Source organism: Canis lupus, chromosome 27 (assembly GCF_048164855.1).
Source record: "Canis lupus baileyi chromosome 27, mCanLup2.hap1, whole genome shotgun sequence".
In the NCBI taxonomy this organism is placed as follows: Eukaryota; Metazoa; Chordata; class Mammalia; order Carnivora; family Canidae; genus Canis; species Canis lupus.
The window spans coordinates 11902673-11923421 of NC_132864.1; the positions used below are offsets into that span (position 1 = coordinate 11902673).

The following is a 20749-nucleotide window of genomic DNA, read 5'->3' on the forward strand; positions in this document are numbered from 1 at the left end:
TGTCCCCAGGAGCTCGGTGCAGTGGACACAGGCCGTGTGTGTCTTCTCTGGCAACTGTATGATTTTCCTATGCTGATTGGGTGACCGTTTCTCCCCATCTCCCCATCTGACCTGTTTTCTCACTCTTGTTTATCAGACTGCGGCCTCTCAGGCAGGAGTGGGGTGGGGTGGGTCCCCTGCTATGATGGTGACAGGGCTGTCAGTATCCTCCCCTCCCCAGTCCCCATGCCCGGTGGGGTGCTGTCTGCACCGCAGAGCCACGAACACTGTGGCTGTTGTCTGCTACTGGAACCACATCCTGATCTCTATCGGGTTCTTGGAGCAGCCCACATATGTATGGGACTCCTGGGAGCTGGGGTCATGTTTCATGCCCTGCCAAAGCTGGCTTGACATCCCCTTGGGTATGGATGCCCTGCTGTGTTTGCTGAGGACCAAGGTCACAGGTTGCCTTACATAGGTTGAAATGCAGGATGGGGTGAGGTGTCTGATCACAAGGACGAAAGAGGGGTTTTCTGATTATGCTGAAGCATTGAAAGGGCGTTCAAGCGAGACTCCCAGACCATGCCATCTGTCTAGCACAGCTGTTTGAGACAGGGAGATTGGGGTCTTATGGGCAGCTTATTGCTCCCCACCTGCTCAAGGTCTCGGTCACCTTGGAGATGTGGAAGGCAGGCAGCTATGTTCCTGGCTGGCTGGGGGTCTTTTAGTGAGGACATAAAATAGGTGGCACTGTGAATAGACATAGAGAGGGACTACGTTGTCCAGGAGAAGTGGTAGAGGCTTCTTCCTGGGAGCTGCTCAGGACTTCACATAGACTCCCTAGGCCTGGGATCATGGCTGAGCCTGAGGCCAGAGAATGAGGAACTTTTCAGAAAGAGGATGCTTTCTAGGGGGCGCCCTGAACCTGACAGACACACCAGAGCCTGTGTTAACATCATTTCCTTTCATGATGGAAATGGCCTTTGTGTGTGCTGCCCACTCCAGATGAGAATCCTTCCCACATGCAGCTATGGAGCACGGGAAATGTGTTTCGAGGGACCAGGGTCTGAATATTAAATGTTACTTAATGTGATTTGAACTTAGTCATGTGTAGCTGGTGGCAGCTGCATCAGATGAGGCGTTTCTAGGAGGCCAGGCCAGTGGACCATCTCCCAGGGTAGGAGGCAGCCAGGCCCTTAGGGAGGGATGGTAGAGGCTTCTTCCCAGGAGCTGCTTGGGAGCAGCAGCTGGGTTTTCTTGGGGCCCAGGTCTGCCCAGGTCTCTGTGTGATCATGTGTGTCTCCTGTGTGTGGCCGTGTGTGTCTGCATCTCAGCTTGCTCCTGTCTGCCTGTGTGATGGTGTGTGCCCATGTGCATGCAGAGCGGGCTGGGAGCACAGAGGGGAGTGGGGCTGGCGTCCAGATGGAGGATGAACCGCTGATCAGTGCTCCCCATGCTGTGCTCACCCAGGAACAAAAGTTCTGCCAGCGCTATGACCAGCTCATGGAAGCCTGGGAGAAGAAGGTGGAGCGCATTGAGAACAACCCCCGGCGACGCGCCAAGGAGAGCAAGGTGCGCGAATACTACGAGAAGCAGTTCCCTGAGATCCGCAAGCAGCGCGAGCTGCAGGAGCGCATGCAGAGGTGAGCCAGGGGCTGGAGCCTGACCCTCCTCCTTCCTTGCTTCCTCCCGCATCCCACCTTGCCCATTCCTCCCAGATGCCTCAAGGACCTGGGTCAGCAGAAGAGCCCTGGCTGCTGTGAAACAGCCCAGCAGGGTCTCAAACTGGTGGCCCAGGGACTGTATGAGGCTCTTGGATGTGCCATGCAGCACCTGCTTGGCTTTAGTGCTTATTTGAAACTCAAACATGTTTTGGTGGAGCAAGGTCCCCTTCTCATGTGCCATGGGCTAGCACCTGCCAGCCTTGTTCATTTATGTGGCCTGTATGGCCCCTGAAGGGAGTGGAGTTTGAGATCCTGGGTGTAGATCAGAGGCAAGAGGACTGCCTGCCCCTCACTTGGAAGCTGGATCAGGATGCTGGTCTCTGGGCTTATGTGGGGGTCATGAGGATAGTGTGAGATCCTGCATAGGAGTGCTCATTGCCCAATAGGGGTGCTTGGTGATGTGTAGCTGTGCTTCTGTTGTTCCACAGATAGGGTGACGGGCAGTGAGCTTTGATAATGCCGCTTCCATCCTTTCCTGGACACTCACAGGCCACATCTCACTGAATGCCCCCTCCCAGCCCTGGGAGCCAGGGGCCACTCTATCCCCCTGTTACAGGGGAGGAGACTGAGGCACAAATCCTGGAGCAGTGGGGCTGGGCTTTCGGGGGCATCTTAGGAGAGAAGATGGGACTGGGTCCCTGTGGCATTCCTGGGTCAGGGTTGGGGCTCCATGCCCTCCCCTGGACTTCTCAGCCTGGGGTGGTCCCTGTGGGTAGGAGAGGCCTGGTCCCTTTGTACCTCCCTCCTTCCCACCTACACTCTGCCTCTGGTGAAGTTCTGGGCTTGGTCTATGCTGTGGTGCCTGCTGGAGTCCCGGCTGCCAAGGGGCCGGTCTTGAGTATGTCCCTTTGGTCTCCAGCAGGGTGGGCCAGCGGGGCAGCGGGCTCTCCATGTCGGCCGCCCGCAGTGAGCACGAGGTGTCTGAGATCATCGATGGCCTCTCAGAGCAGGAGGTAAGAGCACAGCCTTGACTCTGGCCTTGACTTCATTCCCTTCCATCCCCCATCCCTGGGAGCTTCCTGACAGGAAGCAGAATTCACCCTGATGGTAGAAATCAAGGGGCTTGTCCCTGAAGTGTGGGCAGAATCAGTGCAGGGTATTGTGGCATGGGGGCGGTGGCCATCACCTTTCTCCAAGCCTAAAGGACAAATGGAGAAAGGGGTGTTGCTATGCTACAGCCATCTGGCAGGACATGGCCAGGGCGGGTCATAGCATGATGCCACAGTAGGGAGGAAGCTGGGGGATTATTACCCCCGCCTCTTGTATCTCCTGTCTTGCAGTACCTCCCATTGGCTGAGCCCAACCAGAAGCCAGAGGTAGGGGTGCCTGAGAACTGTGCTTTCTAGGTCAGCCTCTCAGCACCCAGACTGGGGGCAGATGTGATAGTTCCCAGCACACCCCACTGGCGGCCTTCTGGTAGGACCCCGGCCCTGCCAGCACGAGCACACTCTCTTTGTTCTCTTGGACCCCCTGGGCATGCCTGGACAACCAGAGCTCAGCCTTGGTGACCCTGGCCATGGTCTTGGGGCCCAGAGATGATCAGTATGCAGAGGAGGCATTTGCCTAGGGAAGTGTTGGTGCCAGCCTGGCCCCTCCTGAGTCTTACAGGTCAAGATTCTAATGTGCCAGTCCCCCCACCTGCTTGTGCCCAACCCCACAGTAGACGTGAGAGAGCCTTGTGAAAGGAGGGAGCACGTCCTTCTTCCCCAGGGACTCTGATCCGGTAGTGCAGCAGCCCCTAGCAACCCAAGGTCATTTAAGTCAAAGTTAACTAAAGTGATAGAAAACTAAAACTTTGGTTCCGTGGCATACCAGGCACATGTTCCGTGCTCAGCACCCACGTGTAGTTCATGGCTGCCACACTGGACAGGGCAGGCAGTGAATACCTGCATTGCCGCAGCACTGCTCTAGGCTGCTGATTCTCACACTGGACAGACTGTTGAGTCCTAGGGAAGGGGTGCCCTGTTCAGTTTTCCAGGCCCTGCCCCTAGAGGTTCTGATGTAGCTAATCTGGAGTGGAGCCCAGGACTCTGCATTTTTTACCAAGTTACCCACATGATTCTGATGCAGGTGATTCAGACAGTCTGGCCATGAAAAGAGATCTTCTTTTTAAAACTTCACATGGTATGTCCCTTTTCTGAATGCCATTCGGTCCAGAGAAAGCAGAACTCAGCCCTTGGCCACAATCATACCTGCAGGTTGGCTCCAGCTCCTGTCACGCCGATGCTATGGCTGCATGCACATCCCACAGGGGTGTGGACACGAGTTCAGTTTGCCTTGGAAGCAAGAGGGGGGTGGGTGGCCCTCTCCCAGTGTTTCCTGCCTGATGGCCAAGGGTGAGTAGCATCTCAGCCGACCATGTCCTCTGTCCCCAGCCCCCATGCCAGAGGCCTACTTCCCTGGGTCCTGGCCACATGAGAATGTAGCCACTGGCCTCCTGAGAATGTTGAAGGGATGGCATTGGGGTGGGGTGGTGGGAAAAAGGGATTTAGAGCTGAGACTTCAACTGACTGGAGGTTCCCTGGGAGGGTAGGAAGGAGGGGGCGGGGCAGGAGGAGAGATGCAGTCACAGCGCACACCTCAGAAGACAGACCCCTGAGTGGGCACAGCAGGGGTTCCTGCCTGGAGACAGCTCTGCCTGTGACATACCTGTGCTGTGCCATTAGTGCTCATGCGGGGTGCCAAGGATGATGGGAGAGGTGTTGGTACCAGAGGGCTGTGCCAAGTACTGGGAGGCTCAGGCCTCCTGGGGCAGGGGTCCTCCTGGGGCAGGGGTCCTCCCGGAGCTGGTGCTCAAGGCTCTGTGTTCCTGCTAGGAATCCCAAATGCCAAAGGAGAGGTTGGCTGCGGGAGGGCAGGCAACGCAGATCCTTTGAACTAGCTGACCTTGGCCATGCTGGGCCTTTGTCTGCCTCCTCAGATGGGTAATTAATCGCCGGTAATGGGCTGGCTGCAGAGATTTGGGGAAATGAGCCCAGCTGAGTGGTGGCTCAGAGCCTCTTAATAGCCATCCCGATGCATTATGAGTGAACACCCGACTCCTACCATGCATGGGGCCGGGCAGGCTAGATCCCAAGTGGGCATGCTTGAAGGAGCAAGTGCCAGGGCTGGGAGGGTGGCAGGGAGGAAATGGGTCCATGGTCTCACTGGCCCCTCTCTCTGCACTGCGTGCCCTCGGAGCCTGGATGGCCAGGCCTGTCTCCCCAGCTAGTTTCACCCAGCTGGGTGAACATCTTTCCTGTCATGTTTTATGGCACTTGCATTTCCAAAGGGAAGATGCATTGCCCCTCTCTCGCTGCAGATAAGGCCTCTGCTGCTCCTTGCATTTAATTTATAGCCCCATCCACCATAAACCTGTCTGGGGCTGCCTTTAAATTCTCCCTCCCCCTGGCATTTGGCTCTTACTATTTTCCAGTCATCCTTCCCTTTCTGTCTGGCTCGGCACTTTCCCACTCTTGCTGGGCAGGTCTGTACTCTCGCCTGGGGCCCCAGTGCCCGCCCCTGCCCCTTCCCCAGGCTGCCCTCTGGAGCCCTCTGACCCCGGCCCTCTGCCTTCTCCTCCTCCCTCCAGAACCTGGAGAAGCAGATGCGCCAGCTGGCTGTGATCCCACCGATGTTGTACGATGCTGACCAGCAGCGCATCAAGTTCATCAACATGAATGGGCTCATGGATGACCCCATGAAGGTGTATAAAGACCGCCAGGTCATGAACATGTGGAGCGAGCAGGAGAAGGAGACGTTCCGGGAGAAGTGAGTCCCCCGTTGCTGGGGTGTGGGCCCTACGGCCCTCTTGGCCCTCTCTTGTCCTGGGAAGCCCTTCCTGTCAAGGCAGGCGTGGATGGGATTCCTGGGGCTGCCGTGATGAATGACCACAAGCCAGGTGGCTTACAGCAACAGGAATTTTCCCTCACTGCTCCAGAGGTGTGGGCAGGGCTGGGTCCTTCTGGAGGCTCCAAGGGAGAATCTGCCTGGCACCTCTCCCCTGGCCCCTGTGGGCTCCCGGCAGCCGGCATCATTCCTTGGCTGCATCATTCCCTCCTGCCTCCATCCCATGGTCTTTCCTGTGTGTCTCTCTGTCCCCAGTTGTACTGGGTACAGGTCCCACTGTAATCCAGTGTCACTGCATTGTAACTAATCACATCCTCAGAGAACTTGTTTCCAAATAAGGTCACATTTAGAGGCTCTGGGTGGATGTAAAATTTGGGGCATGCTCTTCAACCTAGTACAAAGTGTGAGGGCAGCCTTATATGAAATGGGGCCATGTATATCAGAAGAACGAGGCTGGAGGATCTTGGAGGCTGGGCCAGAGGGCAGAGATTTGTGGCTGGCTGATGGCTCTTTGGTTTCCATTTTACTCTGAGAGTGATTGTTGAGCATGTCCTCTGTCCCAGACACAGTGCACATGTGTTTTGGGTTTTGTGAGTTTGTCCCTCTATCCCTCATAATAGCATTGCTAGGCCATTCCAATTGCACAGGTGAGGAAACAGAGACTCAGAGAGGTTAAGACACTAAATGAAGGCCACACAGCCTATAAACGTTGAGGCAGGCTTTAGGCTCCCTCATCATCAGGGCAAGGGCTCAGCAGCAGGGGAGAGGCTTGTTGGGGAGGGAGATGGAGCCATGGGGCAGGGGAGATTGGGAAAGCAGAGGCAAGAGTTGAGTGCTAAGAGGTGAGGCTCAGAGCTTCTAAAAGGAAAGAGCCACAAGACTGGAGTGTTTTGGGGAGATGAGTGAGGAGTTGCTGGATGGATAAAACCCTGTCTTCTCAACCAGACTCAGAAGTTGTATCCAGGGGCCCACACAGGTGCCAGGCGCAGGCCCCGGAGAGGTGGGAGGGCGGGAAGCGAGGCTTGGGCAGAGGCCTCAGAGCTTGGGCAGAGGCGGCAGAGTTTGGCCAGCAGGGTACATTGGAAACAGACTCTGCCTGCTTAGCGGCTGGACCTCCACCTCTGCTTCCCGAGAAGGCCTCATGGCCAGGGGACGAAACTCCTATTCTCCAGCTACCGCTGTGGGCCAGGCCAGGGTCGGGGCCCCAAAGTGCCTGCTGGGCCTCAGGGACGAGGATGATTCTGGGTAATGGGCAACACGGATGGTGGGGGGGGTGGTGTTCTAGCTGCACAGACGCCGGGACACAAAAGTGTAGGAGCAGTTGATGAGGGTCTGGGCAGGAGAATTGTGTTTTTCAGAAAAGCTTATGAGTCTGGAAATTCTAAAACATCTGTAAGAAAAAGAGGGGTAGTATAACAAGGCCTCAAGTGCCTGCCACAGACTGAGCAGTTTTCAGGGAATAGCACTTTGGGGAGTGGGTCCCAGGGGCTTTTGGGGTTGACTCCTTGGAGACAGAAAACCTAGTTGCTTGGGGGCTCATTTCTTGGTCCTCATGATCCCCAGTGCGATCGTTCTGGTGCATAGTCAAGTCCCCAGGGTAAGCGACGGTATAGTGCTAAGAATTACTGTGGTGTTAGGGATCTAAATACTCCATGATATGTTTGACATTTTTATTTATTTATACTTTCTTTTAAAAAAAAATAAGGGTGCTTCTGGTGTGTTTTCTGTGTTCCAGCTTTTCTGAAGAGTTCATGTTTGCTCTTCTCACCTAATGAGTTCATTGTTATTTCAGAAGAACAGAGCAGCCAGGGAGGGGCTCGCTGGGCTCCTATCCGCTGAGCCTCAGCTTCGTGCCATGCATCTTTCCCGGAGAGTGTTCCTGGTCAAGACCTCATTTTCCAAAGAATCGATGGCACTCAGGCCTCTGGAAATCATGTGCCAGTGGCATAGAGCCCCACCATTTAGTGGCTTAGTCCCCTCCAGTAGCCACTCTCCTCTTGGAACCTCAGTTTCCATGTCTGTAAGATGGGTATAGCAACAGTGCCTCCCTTGTTTAGCTGCCGAGAGGTGCCCAGTGGGTAGGAAGTTCTTAGGAAGTTTTGGCAGAGGATCCAGGGCTAGGATGGAGGGCACTGGAAGAGGTGAGCTAGATAAGGTTTCCAGATTTGAAATCTGGTCTCCTGGGACCCCATCTCTCCTTGGGGAAACCTTGAGGAACGGATCTAGAGGGGAAGGAAATGTCACTGGGGCAGGGAGAGGAAGGGGACTGTCTGGAAAAGAAGGGCGTTCGGCTGGCTCCAGCTTTGCAAGCTGCCTGAGGCAGGATCCCAGGCGGGGAAGCCTGCCACTCGACTCTAAGCTTCCTCCTGGAAGAAAGAAGAGGCCATTCCGGATTCTCTGGTGTCTGCTTGGGGAGCAGGGGAGGGGCCTGTTGGCCTCCTGCCCAGCCATCTGGAGGGCCGGGCGGGAGAGCACCGGGCGCTGGCCCAGGCTCCCTCAAGGGGACTGGGGCCCCCGCCTCACCAGCAACTCCTTCCCTCCCCGGGGGAGGCTGTGGGGCGGTGGCGCGTCGTGGGGACCGACCGGCAGGCCAAGGCTGGGCCTGGGCCAAGGACTCCACCCAGCATCCCTAGGGCCTCAGCGGCCGTGACCCACATCTCCGCCCCCACTGCCCGCCTGCTCCTGTGGCCCTGACATTTCAGCCTTGCCGAGCCTTTCCCAGTAATTCCGCAGGCTTCGCAGGAAGCCACTTGATGGGGTGCCAGCTCCCCGCACCCCCTCTGGTATAAGTCCTTTCTTGCCACCTCCTCGCGGGCACCCGGAGCCTGTGCTCCCGCCTCGCCCAGGGAGGCCTGCAGCTCGCCGCCTGACTTGTGGTCTGGCTGTGGGGGCCCGCGTGGGCCGGGTGAGGCCCGGCTTCCCAGACCCGGCCGGAGATAGAAACAAAGGCAGATTTTAAAAGGGGGGGAACCCCACCAAAGAGCTGCATGCAATGTCCTCATTTTTCCTGGAAGCTGCCTCCAGCAGGACAAACAAATATATTTTCAAAGGCGCTAAAACCAGTGACTCACTCCAAGGAACGCCCTCTCTTACCCTCGGCCCGCCCGCCCTTCCCACACCCCCCTGGGCTTAATTGCTCCGAGTGGGGCGGCGCCCGCCCAGCCGGGCCCGCGGAGATGGCAGGCGCCCGGGTGCTCGGCGCCCGCCCAGCTGGGAAGCCCCCTGTGCCTGGGCCTCACGCCCGCCCTTCTCCTTCCGCAGGTTCATGCAGCACCCCAAGAACTTCGGCCTGATCGCATCGTTCCTGGAGAGGAAGGTGAGTGGCCACCCCAAGCGCAGCCGGCAGCCCAGCTGCCCCGCCCGCCCCGCCACCTCTCTGGGGTCCACTCTGATAGGCGACCGTTGGCCCTGGGGCAGAGGACCCTCCCTTCCTGCCCACAGAGCTTGCCCCTGTTCTGTCTGTCCTTCCCTGCTTCCCCCCCTCTGTCCTCCTGCTCCTTCCTTGGAGAAGCAGCCGTGGGCCCCGCCCCTGCCGTCCAAGGGGGTGGAGCACCAGTGAGGAAACCCCAGGAGAGCTGAATGCACCGGCTTCCATCCAGCTAGCTCCTCAGACGTGGCACCAGCGTCCTTGCACGTTGGGCATGGGTTCTGGAAGCCATGCTGTGCCCGGCGTCCCCGTTAGGGTTTTATAGGCAAGAGTGGCATTCTTTCAGGGGGCTGCTCCCTCTGATGGTCATGGTATGCTTTCTGACACCGATGCCAGCCAGGCCTGTGGTCTGTAAGTTCTCATCCTATTTGGATAGACCTTTGTATAGAACTGCCACCTGAACCTTGCCTTGCCCCCAAACCCAGAGCAAACCAGTGCCCCCTCTCGCTCTGGCTCCTACCTGGCAGGTGGACAGAGTGTCCTAACAGAATGGCAGAGACCTCCTTTGCACTCTTCACTCTTTGTTGGGTGGGGCAGTGCTGGGAGTGGGGGGAAGCTGGGTTGGATCTGGATGAGACCCTGTGTGTTGGCCTTGGCCCTGGGAACCCTGGTGTTGTTGGGCAGAGCAGGAAGGGCTCCAGCCAAGGTTTCCTTCTGAGCTGCAGTCCTGGGTGTTTTAGGCCACACTCCTTTGAATCAGGTTTGTCAGAGAGGAGGGTCATCTGCCCACCCCCAGCTTTGCTAATACCCGCCTGCTGGAGGCCTCATGCTTTTTAGTTGAGAGAGGGCCGTCTGAGCAGGAGCCAGGCGGTTATTTTAAAGTTGAACAGTTGTCCCCGACATCTGTCCTTAATGAGCTGATAACCATAGAAGGAGGGAGATGGGGCAGTGTGGGGAAACGGAATCTCTCCATGCCTGAAAAACCGGCATGGGAAAGCAAGCCCCATAAATAGCCTTTCCTCTGAATTCATGATGGCTTCATGCTGCGGGTGTGGACAGTCCAGGAGGCTCTAGGTCAGGGCTCCCCAGGGATGGACGCAAGGCTTTCAGAAGTTGGTCCTTGAGCAGCATTGCTTGGGAATGGGAGAATCAGAGTCTCTACCCTGGAGAGTAAACTTTTTGGTGTACTTTGGCTAAGAGGCAGCTCAGGATAGGACTTAAATAGAGCTTCCAGAAGGATCTAAAGCAGGGATTGCCAATGGTGCCCCATGCCCTTGGGGAGAGGCGTGTTCTGAGTGAGGCCAGCAGCAGGGTGGGAACTTGCCCACCTGCAGGGACAGCTGCTGCGTAGGGTCAAAGTCAGCCTGTTGTCCTCCAACATGGAAGGCGCTCCCCTGAATTGTTCAAGGGGAAGTCGGACACCCACATTACCCAATTTGCAAATACTGGTGTCTGATAACATAATGATTTTCTCAACTGCTGTGTGGGCTGCATTGGGGGGCCAGGTTTACCTGGGAAGTAGCCTCTGTTCATGTACATTCTAGGAGGTGTCAAAGGCCGTGGGGTTTGAGGCCCTGCCTGCCTCTGCCCCCAGCAGCCTTGACAGGATGACCCTCAGAGGTAAGCTGTCATCTGGAGCTGGTTCAGGGTCACAGATGGCAGGCACCACCATGTTGAGTCTCATTGCTTTGAGGACACCCTGTCATTGGTCCTGTTTGGGCAAGAAGGTGGTGGGGTTCAGGGAGGGCCAGTCACAAACTCAGCAAGTGGCACCAGGGTTCAGACCCAGATGGGTGTGGAAAAGACCAAGGCAGAGAAAATTATAAACATTCCGAGAGACAAAGAGTTGCTTGGGGACATTATAGTCTGGCTGGATCACAAAGCTTGGAAGAGGTTACTCAGGGCCCCAGACGTTTGGGAAGAAGAAGCTGGACTGAGAGAAAGGAGACCCAGGCCCAAGTTGGGGCAGACCTTTGAGTTTGCCCGACTGGGAGCTTGGAGGGGCTGGAGAGGGGGCAGGTGACCCCTTGGCTATTTCAGTTATGGATAGCAGCAAGAGCAGTAGGACCAGGTAGCACTTCTGTAACATGTCCCGAGTGCTCCGTCTTCATGACCGCTCTGGCAAGTATGTGCTCTGAGCATCCCTGTTACATAGGCGAGAAGGCGCAGTGACCTGCCCAAGGTCACCCTGTTCTGGGTGGAGGAGGCAGGATTTGAACCCAGATCTCCAGCTCCTGGCCACCTGCTCTGACCACCCACACTGTACACAGCATCATTTTCTTTCTGTCCCACAGACTGTGGCTGAGTGTGTCCTCTATTACTACCTGACCAAGAAGAATGAGAACTATAAGAGCCTGGTGAGGAGGAGCTACCGGCGCCGCGGCAAGAGCCAGGTGAGAGGCAGGGCAGAGTGGTTAGCTGTGGGACCAGTTCCCAGCATGCTCCTATGCGGCCATTTGCAAGATGGGTGGTGACCATCTGCACATGTTGCTCTGTAGCAGGCTCCCTCAGTTTGGGCCTCCTCACTGATGGCCAGGAAACCCTCTCTGGGGGTGTTTGGCCTACCCAGGCAGCCCAGAAGAGTATTAGGAAAAAGACCACTTCCATTCTCAGCCTGGAAAATTCTAGAACTCCTGGCTTGGTGAATCATGATCTCTGTGGTGAACGGGTCATATCCCCAGAGTGAGGACTGGGTTCTCTGCATGACTGGCTCACAAATTTAACATTTGAAAAATGTTTATAGTTTTTTTAGCGTGTTTTTATGCATATTTGAAAGCAAAAAATAGCCAGTACATCAACTTGAAACCTTTCAGACATCACTGTTTAGGATGAGACTTATGTTAGAGAGGGCTTGGCAAGCTATGGCTTGTAGGCCAAGTCCCGTCTACCCCTTCTTCTGTGAATAAAGTTTTATTGATACACAGTCATGTCCATTCATTTGCATATTGCCGTGGCAGCTTTTCTATTACAGCAGCAGAGTGGAGTAGTTACGATAGAAACTATAAAACCTAAGGTATGTACTGACTGATCCTTTCCAGAAAATGCTGACCTCTGAGTTAGAAAGCAAGGAGTTGGTTTTAAATAACATTTGGCAAATAATGGTAAAGATGGTGGGGGTCTGTAGCACACAGGTGAAAGGAGGTGCCTGGGTAATCAGTGCTTGGGAGACAGGGAGAGGGGATGGATTCACTTCACTTCCAGGCCATTGAGCATTGGCTCAGGGCAGGTGCTAGGAGTACAGGACTCAGGGAAGAGGTGGGGTTCCACCGTTGGAGGACAGACTTGGGCTGGGCATGCAGATGGCTTTGGGGTGCTGCCATTTGAAGCTGCTTGGAACTGGTGGAGGCGTGTCCTTCCTGGGCCCTTTGGCCTGGGGTACCCAGGGAAGTGTGATGAAGGCCAGGAGTAGCAGAAGCTGGGAGGAGAATGTCCTGGGGTTTTCTCCCTAATGTTGGCGTCTTCTCTTCCTCACACTGGTCAGGGCAAGGTCCTGAGGTATCATGCGTAGCCATCCTTGCTGGGGTCCTGGTACCCACTGTGAAACAGCCACTTTGTGATTGGGTCCCACACATGGGTTCTTAACTGGCATCTTTCTCCTGTGCTTTGGGGAATTGTGCTTCTGCAGTGTGGACCCACCTCCTTGTTGGCTAAGCCACATGTAATTAAGAGAGCAAATTTGTTGACGGGGGAATAAGTAACCCCTCTCTGCACTCATGGGTAAATAATCAGGACTGAGTATCGGTTCTCACGGGCTGGGTCATTGAAGCGTGAGTGTGTTTAGTTAGTTGATGGATAGGTTTTTCCTTGAGTGTTGTGTGACCACAGTTGGCCAGCCTGCTGGCCCATCTAACAGGTGTGTAAAAGCGAGTCTTCCTGGCTTGGAGCTATTTAATTCCAAAGAGCTAGCTGTGGTGTTTTAGAAATTAAAGCACAGTCAGGGATTTTCTAGGCTGAGAAGCACAAATGCAAATAAATTCCAGGCAGGGAGCATAAATATGCTGAGGCATGAGAGGCAATAGGGAGTGGTGGGGTCTGTGGCAAAATAGAGGGGGAGCTAAAGGCCTTTAGCAGCGTTATTTAAAAATCATCATCAGAGATTTGCTGAGCACCTACTATGTGCCAGTTCTCCTACTAGTCTTCCCAGCCCTTGTGCCTTCACCCTACTGCTTTTGTGGGGTCACTGTGGCTGGGCTCATGAGGCCCTTCCTGGTGGCTGGGCTGAGGGATCTGGAGGAGAAGGGGTTCTGACTCAGATGGGGAGAACCATGGAGGGAGATGAGGACTAATGTGTGTTGAAGTCATTTAGGGAGGGGGGAACCCCGGACAAGTCCCAGGATGCGTGTGGGTGTCCGTGTCCTGCATCTTTGGTTCTGGCTGCCATGCCTTTCATTCTGTGGTGTTAATTCTGTTTATGGGATGTTTGTATGCTAGGAATAGGGATCTCCTTTGGTTATATTGGCGGTCTGCCTGAGAGTCTCCATAGAGTATAGAGACCCTCAAAAATGAGTTTAAGGAGCAGCCTCTTGTTGGACCAGAACAGAGGTGAGGGTGTCCTGGTCAGAGGGAAGAGCAGGTGCAAAGGCACTGGGGCATGAGAGAGCACAGTGCCCTCAGAGTATTTGGACCAGGGGTCTTAACACCTTCCAGGCTCTTAAATAAATGAACAATTGGAGAAAAATGATGGGACCCTGGTTTTTACTCATATTTGATGAGTGACTAGTAGTGTTTCTGTACTCTATGGAAAATAGAAGCACAAATGTGATGGTATGTGGCAGCTCAGACTTGATCTCAGCTTCTGTGAGAGGCCACAGTGGTGAGGCCTGTAGCCGGCATAGAGAACTTGTGCCCCATGTCTGCCCCAGCTGATGTTTGGCCAAGTGGCCTCGTGCTGCCAGTGCTGATTTTTGATGATGAGCTGGAGATCAGAGTTTATGTGAAATTGTCTGAGTTTTCAATCTTTGGTTGCATGAAAAACAACAAGACGTTGACGGTAGAGACCAAATAACCTGTTTGCTCTTTTTTTTTTTTAATTAAGTTCTTAATTTTAAGACCAGTTTAATTTAAACCTGTTAATTCCAGGTGTGCAACATAGCGATTCTACACTTCTTACGTTACTCAGTGCTCATTGTGATAAGTATACTCTTGATCATATTTGCTCTCCATCTGTCCTCAGCCCCCAGTATTGAGAGTAGGGCTTAGGTGGGGGCAGTAAAGAGGGAATTGTTTGACTTGGGGCAGAGGCCAGACCAGGCAAGGCCAGGGCGCCGGGGAGCCCTAGAATGTTTTATAGCAGAGGAGAAACATCTGTTCCCTCTCTTTGTCTGCATTGCCTTGGATTAGCCATAGTGTCTGCACTGCTTCTCTGGTGAGGTTTTGCCCTCTGCCCAAGCCAGAGCCTCAGGATGGAGAAAGGATGCCTCTGTGCTCTGCCTCTCGAAAAAAGACAGGAAGAAGCTGGCAGAAGGTCCCTGTCTCCCGGCTCACCCCTCCCTCTCATCAGCCAGGGATACTGGTGTGCCTCTGAGACCCAGGCCCTGCCTGGGATGGAGATACATGGGCACATCCTGGATGGGCTGCTGTGCCCGTCAGGCTCACTGCCCTCACCACCACCCACTGGCCCTGTTCGTAAATATGGAGTAAGTGGATCAACGCAAGTGTTGACTTTGGGGCTGTAAGTCTTTTCTCTGCCCTGTGACAGTGAAATAAATGGCACACCCAGGTCCCTCGGCCCCTCTCATGAATCTGAGATGCAATTCCTGCTGGAGTCCAAGCTTCCTTATTTCTCCTTGGTTTTACAAAACTTGTGATCCTGCTGGTAAACCTCCCATTTAGGAGAGTAGGGATTCCCACAGCCTGGCCTGGAGTGGGCAGGGGTGTGTCCATGTGGGTGCCTCTGGTTGCATGGACAGACGGGCGCAGGAGGTGGTGGTCTCCCACGGGCTGAGAACAGGAGACTGGGAGCAGACAGGAGGAGAGGCTGCGGAGACCCACTGCATGCCCAACCAGCGGGTGAGAAGGGTGTGGGGACTGCGGAACGGCTGCGCCCAGATGACCTCTCTGCTGCCTCATCCTTGTGTCTGACCAGCACGCACCCCACCCCTGGCAGCTCTGGGCCTTGGCAGTCTTAGGCCCCAGCGCACAAGTCCCACCCTGTGTCCCCTTCCCTTTGCCCATTTCCCTGTCCCGACTCTCCTATCTGTGTGGGCTTCTGAGTAAAGAGCCTAGCCTTTTATTTCCACCCCGGAGACGGCCCCCTCACCTCCCTGAGCAGCCACAGGAAGACAGACATTGGGTGGCCTCGGGGGCAGAGCCTCCGCTGCCAGGAGGTAGCTGCTCCCTTCCCCCTGCTCCTCCTCAGGTAGATGGGGGCTGAGCCATCGGTCATGTATTTATTTCTTGAGGGGAGCAAGTCAGGCTTCCTGGGTCCCTTTAGTTTTAGAGGAGGACTTAGTTGTCTCAGCCAGTATTTGCCTTGTTGGGGAGTTGCTAGGAGGCCAGCGAGACAGGGGAGCCCTGTCAGAATTGCCAGGCACTGGCCTTGCAGTGTGATGGGACAGCGACACTGCTGGCCACTCACGGCACCAGGATCAGTGTGAGGGGTGGATACCATCATCCCTGCTTTATGGGTGAGCAGGTAGAAGGTGCAGGGAGGTGAGGAACCTGCTCTTAGTGTCATAGTCAGGATGCTAACCCAGCACAGACTGCCATGGGAGCCCAAGGGCAGGGGGGACCCTGGTGGTCCCATTTGCCATGTTTTGGCCGTGGAAGCTGCCCCTCATTGACCTTGTCGGCCTGTAGGTTCCTTGGTCTGTTGTAGGCTCTGCTGCATCAGGGAGCAGATGGGTCTTGCTGTGGGTGGGAGTGCTCCCCGGAGCCCCCATCTACATCATGGCACCAGGCCTGTCTGGGTCTCCATCTCTGCTCCCTAGGAAGCTGTTATTGGCCTCATGTGCACCTGACTTCTGGGGGGCCAGTGGCTGGAAATACTGTCTCTCAGTTCTCCTGTGCTCCCTGGACCGTGAGCGTCTCTGGGAGACACAGAGTGCTGTCTCTCTCTCTCAGGCTCTCTTGCAGTCCCTCTTAGCACCCCCAGCTGCGTGCCTGTCCTTTCCTCCCCCTGGTGGCAGTAGCTGTGGAGGCTGTGGCATCTGTCTGTGGTTCCTGTGGCTTGGGCCCACACTGTGGCTAAGGATGGCCGTGAGGGGCCACTCAGCTTCTCAGCCCGACAAGTGCTCCTTGATGGGCCCTCCCTGCCAGGTGTCAGATGCACAGTACCGTGTGTTCATCTAAGGGCATTTATTGAGTGCCTACCGCCATGTCAGGACTAGAAGTTTTACCCTCAGAGCCACACCAAACCATGATCTTTCAGGAAGCTAGAGTGAAGGCATCAGTCCAGCATGGCTGTCTTGATGCCTCACAGACTATCCCAATGAAGAGCTGTGAGATGGGTGCCAGGTGGCTTGATGGCTTCTTTAGGCTGGGTGGTCCCACCTGCCACCTTGTAGAAGGTGCATCTTCTGCATTGGCTGGCTCTTAGCCCAGGCCCAGAAATGAGGGTGCTCCTGATGTCTTTGCCAGTGCCCTTCTTCTCACTATTCCTGTTTTAGTGGGATCGAGGTGGGTTCCAGGCTCAAATCCCCACATCTGGGTAGGAGAGGAACCCACAGGGCCAATGGGAGGAAGCTATTTCCCCCAGAATGGAGGGGATACTACCGCCTGCTCTGGACTGGCTGCAGTCTGTGTCCCCAGGCTGTCCCCTCCTGGGGTCCCAGGATGAGTCACAAACCTGAGACAGAGCTGGCATCCAGCTGAGGGTCTCCCAACTGTCACCAGGAGGTGACTGCTGGGCTATGCTCTTCCTTGGGACTCGAGAGCCTACCTCTCTAACCTCTAGCCTCATCCAGTGCTGGCTGCTGGTCGGGGACCACTCAGAACCTCAGCCTGTGGGATATTTACTGAGAAGGGCCCCCGAGGAAGGGAGAGGGAGGGAGCAGGGGGGTAGAAGAGGAAATTGAGGCAAGGCACAGGATCACTGGCCACATAGACCAACCACAGTTGAAGGATGGGGAGGAGAAGATGACTGTGAAGGTAGCATGAGCTGAAATGGCCCTTCTTTTTTTTAAATTTTTAAAAGATTTTATTTATTTATTCATAGAGATGCAGAGAGAGAGAGAGAGAGAGGCAGAGACACAGGCAGAGGGAGAAGCAGGCTCCATGCAGGGAGCCCGATGTGGGACTCCATCCCGGGTCTCCAGGATCACGCCCTGGGCTGCAGGCGGTGCTAAATCGCTGAGCCACCAGGGCTGCCCTGAAATGGCCCTTCTGAGGTGTCCTGAGGTGGGCAGGCAGGGCCAGGTCTCGGTCCACAGGCCGTGCACAGCTGAGGGCATTTGCCGCAGTGGGGGGCAGGCAGCAGGCATCTTGTAGAAGGGGACCCGGCCCGACCATCCAGGGGACAAACCCTGTGCATTTTCATCTATGCAAATGATACTTCCCAGGGTCATGACTTCCTTGAATGCTTAATCACAGCGTTGTGTAGCAAGACATCATTGCATCTGCTCAGATGACACCTTGTCTGGTCACACCCTCATCACACACCCTGCACCAAGCCATTTGTTCATCATGTTGGTCACCTTTTGAAAGCTTGAATGGTTACAAAAGCAGAATGTAAAACTCCTTGATGAAAAGCATCACCCATTGGATGTCTCTGTGCTCAGACCCTCAGACAGCTGCGTTTTCCTGAGAGGGATGAGGCCCACCCTGGCATCCACTGCATGGGTGCTTGACTCTGGAGGCAAGGCCTGTGCACTGGCCATTGGGGCACCAGAATCACCCTTGTGTTCATCAGAGGGAGCCGTCCACCTTCTGGAAACTTACCCATATTCTGACAGAGAAAGATGCAGGCCAAGCCGTAGACTTTTAGAACGCTTCATGCCCACCCCCTGGACCCTGCACACCTGACCTTTGGCAAGTGGGAGCTGAGCCCTCAGGTACTTGACCCTGGCCCATGAGACCCAACCATGAGTGGCAGGTGAGCTTGTGGGCTGGGCCCAAGCCAGAGCATCCTCTCCATGAGGTGAATTACTGACTGAGGCTGTGACAGTTTATAGTTTATGATTCATGGACAGAGGGGCCCCATTATCCCAGCTAATTGCAGAACCAGAGCCCAGGAATGCTGTGGTCAGTAGTCAGCCTAACTATGGAGATCATCAGGTACTGAGAGTGTGAGGCAGATTTGGGCCAGGCAGCAGGGCCCATCCTGCTGTGGCTGTGACCAAGGGGCTCTCGTGGCCATCCAGGCGATGGCAGGGGCTATGCCACGGAGGATGTGTGTTCCTGGCACCCCCAGGCAGCTGAGCCCAGCCTTCTAGCCTGTCCCTGGGGCATCCATGGGGGACATGCAGGGGGCCCCACTTCCCTCCTGCCCTTTGGCCTGTGCATCCTTACGTTCCATGGCTCTGCTCTGTGGCCCAGTCCTCCCACCTCTGACCAGATGCTTACCCCAGGCTTCTATGTTTTCTAGGTTGATCTCCCTCTCTCACCCTCTTTCTTCCCTCTGTGTTCTGTCTCCCAGACTCCTTCCCCACGTGTGAGTCTCTATATCTCTGTTCCCTCTGTGCCTGCATCCCTATCTGTCCCCCCTCCTCTCCCCAATCATTGTCCCCGCCCCTCTGAGCCTCCTCTCCCAGCTCCTTGCCAAAGAGACAGGTGACCTTGTTTCGGTTGCTGTGGCACTCCCGAGGCTCCTGTGCCTGTGGCAGCTCTCACAGGGGACAGTATGACCTGGAAGGCTGCTCCAGGGCAGACCCAGCCAAGCACGGTCCACATAGGGAGGGGGCAGCTGCTGTGCAGTTGGAGCTGGTTCCCAGAGCCAGGCTGCTTCCCCCTCTCCCCCCCGCAACCAATGAGATCACCGGAGGGCTTTCCCTGGTGCAGTCTGGCAGGGATGTGTGGCAGGCCAGATATGGCCATACTGACTCTGGGCTGGGCTGTCCCTCCTGGCCCACTGGCTAAGTGTGAGTGTACTTGTCCCAGGCTGCTACCCGGAGCCCAGATGGGCCTCCAGCCTGGGGGTCTGTCTGACTTTCCTGGGCGGCCCAGGCCTGTCAGAGGCGGTGCTTCTGTACTTCTGGGAGCAAGTGGGGCCAGGCCAGACTGCCCAGTTCTAGGGCTCCAGTGAGCAGATGTCTCTGATTCCTGCCCAGAAAGGGGAGACCTGTGGGAGGCTCCTCCGGGTGCACAGCCCCCCACATGCATTCCAGGGACCACTGTCCTCAGGAGGGTAGGTGGGCTCCCAGGAGGCAGGAGAGGCCATACCCTAGGGAGCAAGCAAACTGGGCTGCTGTTTTGGGAGAAGACAAACATGGCCTTCTCATGGGCCGTGACATGGTGCAGGGGACACCTGGCTGTCTGCCGGCCTTGTCCAGGGCAGACCACATCAAAAGCGTCGAAAGACATGGAAAATGTGAGCCCAGCCCAGAAAATGTGAGCGTGGATCATTTGGACCGCAGGGGGTTGATAGATGAGGGGCTGATGGGCCCCACATCCGGGCCTCTCAAGCTGGGCTGCCAAGAGTCAGGAAATAGTTCCCAGAAGAGCAGCATCTGTGTGGGTCTATGCCAATGCAGGCCACAGCAGGACAGGCTCCCTTGGCCTTGACAGCTTGTGGATCATCCTGGGTGGATGGTGGCCATGTTGGAGACCTTGTGTCATGCCTTCACACTGTCCCCATTCTAGGTGATTCCACAGTGAACCAGACAGATGAGGTCCCCAGAGCTGATACATCCATGTGGGAGATGGGCAGTGCATAAGTAAATTAGCATGATTCTTTGAGGTGGTGGTAAGGGCTACAGGATGTCAGTAGATAGCTGATGTGAGGGAGGGCAGCTTTTAGGGAGCTGACCTCGAAGGCTCCTCTGAGGAGGTGTCATTTGGGCTTAAACTTGAGCGATAAGAAGGAACCAGCCAGGCAGAGCTGGAGGGAGAATTCCAGGCAGCGAGTGCAAAGGTCCTGAGGTAGGGATAAACATGGCATCTTCCAGGAAGCAGCGGGGAGCAGCCCCAAGGGAAGTGCGTAAAGTGAGCAGGTCTGGGCAGGGGCTGGATCACATGGCTTTGTGGTCTGGCAGACTGCTGATTTTATTCCCAGTGGCAGGACAGGATCTGATTGACAATTTAAAACAGAGCTTTGGCTGCCACAACTACACATCTCCCTGCAGGCAGAACAGACGTCACGTGTGTGTGTGTGTGTGTGTGTGTGTGTGTGTGTGTGTGTGTATAAATGCTACTCAAGTTTTGTCGGCATATCTGTTTGCAGGGGAGTGCTGGTAAGTGTTTAGCAAGCAGCCTTTTGAGGGCAAAGCCCCGATTTGTAGCACGTAACAGTTGCCTTGGTATCAATACTCCCACCGTGCCCCATCTAAGCTACTAAAGTGATGTCACCAAAGGTGGAACTGGGAGGGGACGCGCCTAGCGTGGTGCCCCATCCCACTTCTGCTATGTGGATGTCGCTGATGTAAATACCATGAAGAGCGTAGATAGCAGATACATGTAGTTAAATAATTGGGAAGTGATGCATTTTGAGTACTTACTGTCTTTGTTTTTAAGTTCTTTAAGTGTAAGGTTATGTACTTTTGTTTTTAATAATGGGTGTGTTTAACGGCTTGCCTGCGAAATCCCTGAAAGTTGAACTCTGCTCTCGTGAGCTGGTCTGAGCCAGCTCCAGCACACCGCTGTCTAGATTCTGGGGGCATCCCTGTCTGTGTTTCTCCGGGAGGGACAGACGGACTGGAGGAGGAGGGTAGGGGGCCGAGGTGGGGGCCAAGGTGGCAGCCTCCCCGACCAGAAGACC

General features: G+C 55.3%; 1 protein-coding gene across 34 annotated transcripts in view; it reads left to right on the forward strand.

Annotated features, from left to right (window-relative positions):
- NCOR2 (nuclear receptor corepressor 2) overlaps window positions 1-20749 on the forward strand; it is a 211475-nt gene that overhangs the window by 115744 nt on the left and 74982 nt on the right. For 30 of the 34 annotated variants that reach the window (XM_072802173.1, XM_072802172.1, XM_072802174.1 and 27 more), the window contains 5 exons: window positions 1450-1622; window positions 2563-2656; window positions 5275-5453; window positions 8793-8847; window positions 11193-11291. In XM_072802173.1, the coding sequence (XP_072658274.1) occupies window positions 1450-1622; window positions 2563-2656; window positions 5275-5453; window positions 8793-8847; window positions 11193-11291 (600 nt within the window). The remainder of the gene's footprint in view (window positions 1-1449; window positions 1623-2562; window positions 2657-5274; window positions 5454-8792; window positions 8848-11192; window positions 11292-20749) is intronic. The other 4 variants (XM_072802179.1, XM_072802205.1, XM_072802196.1 and 1 more) reach the window with 1 other exon arrangement.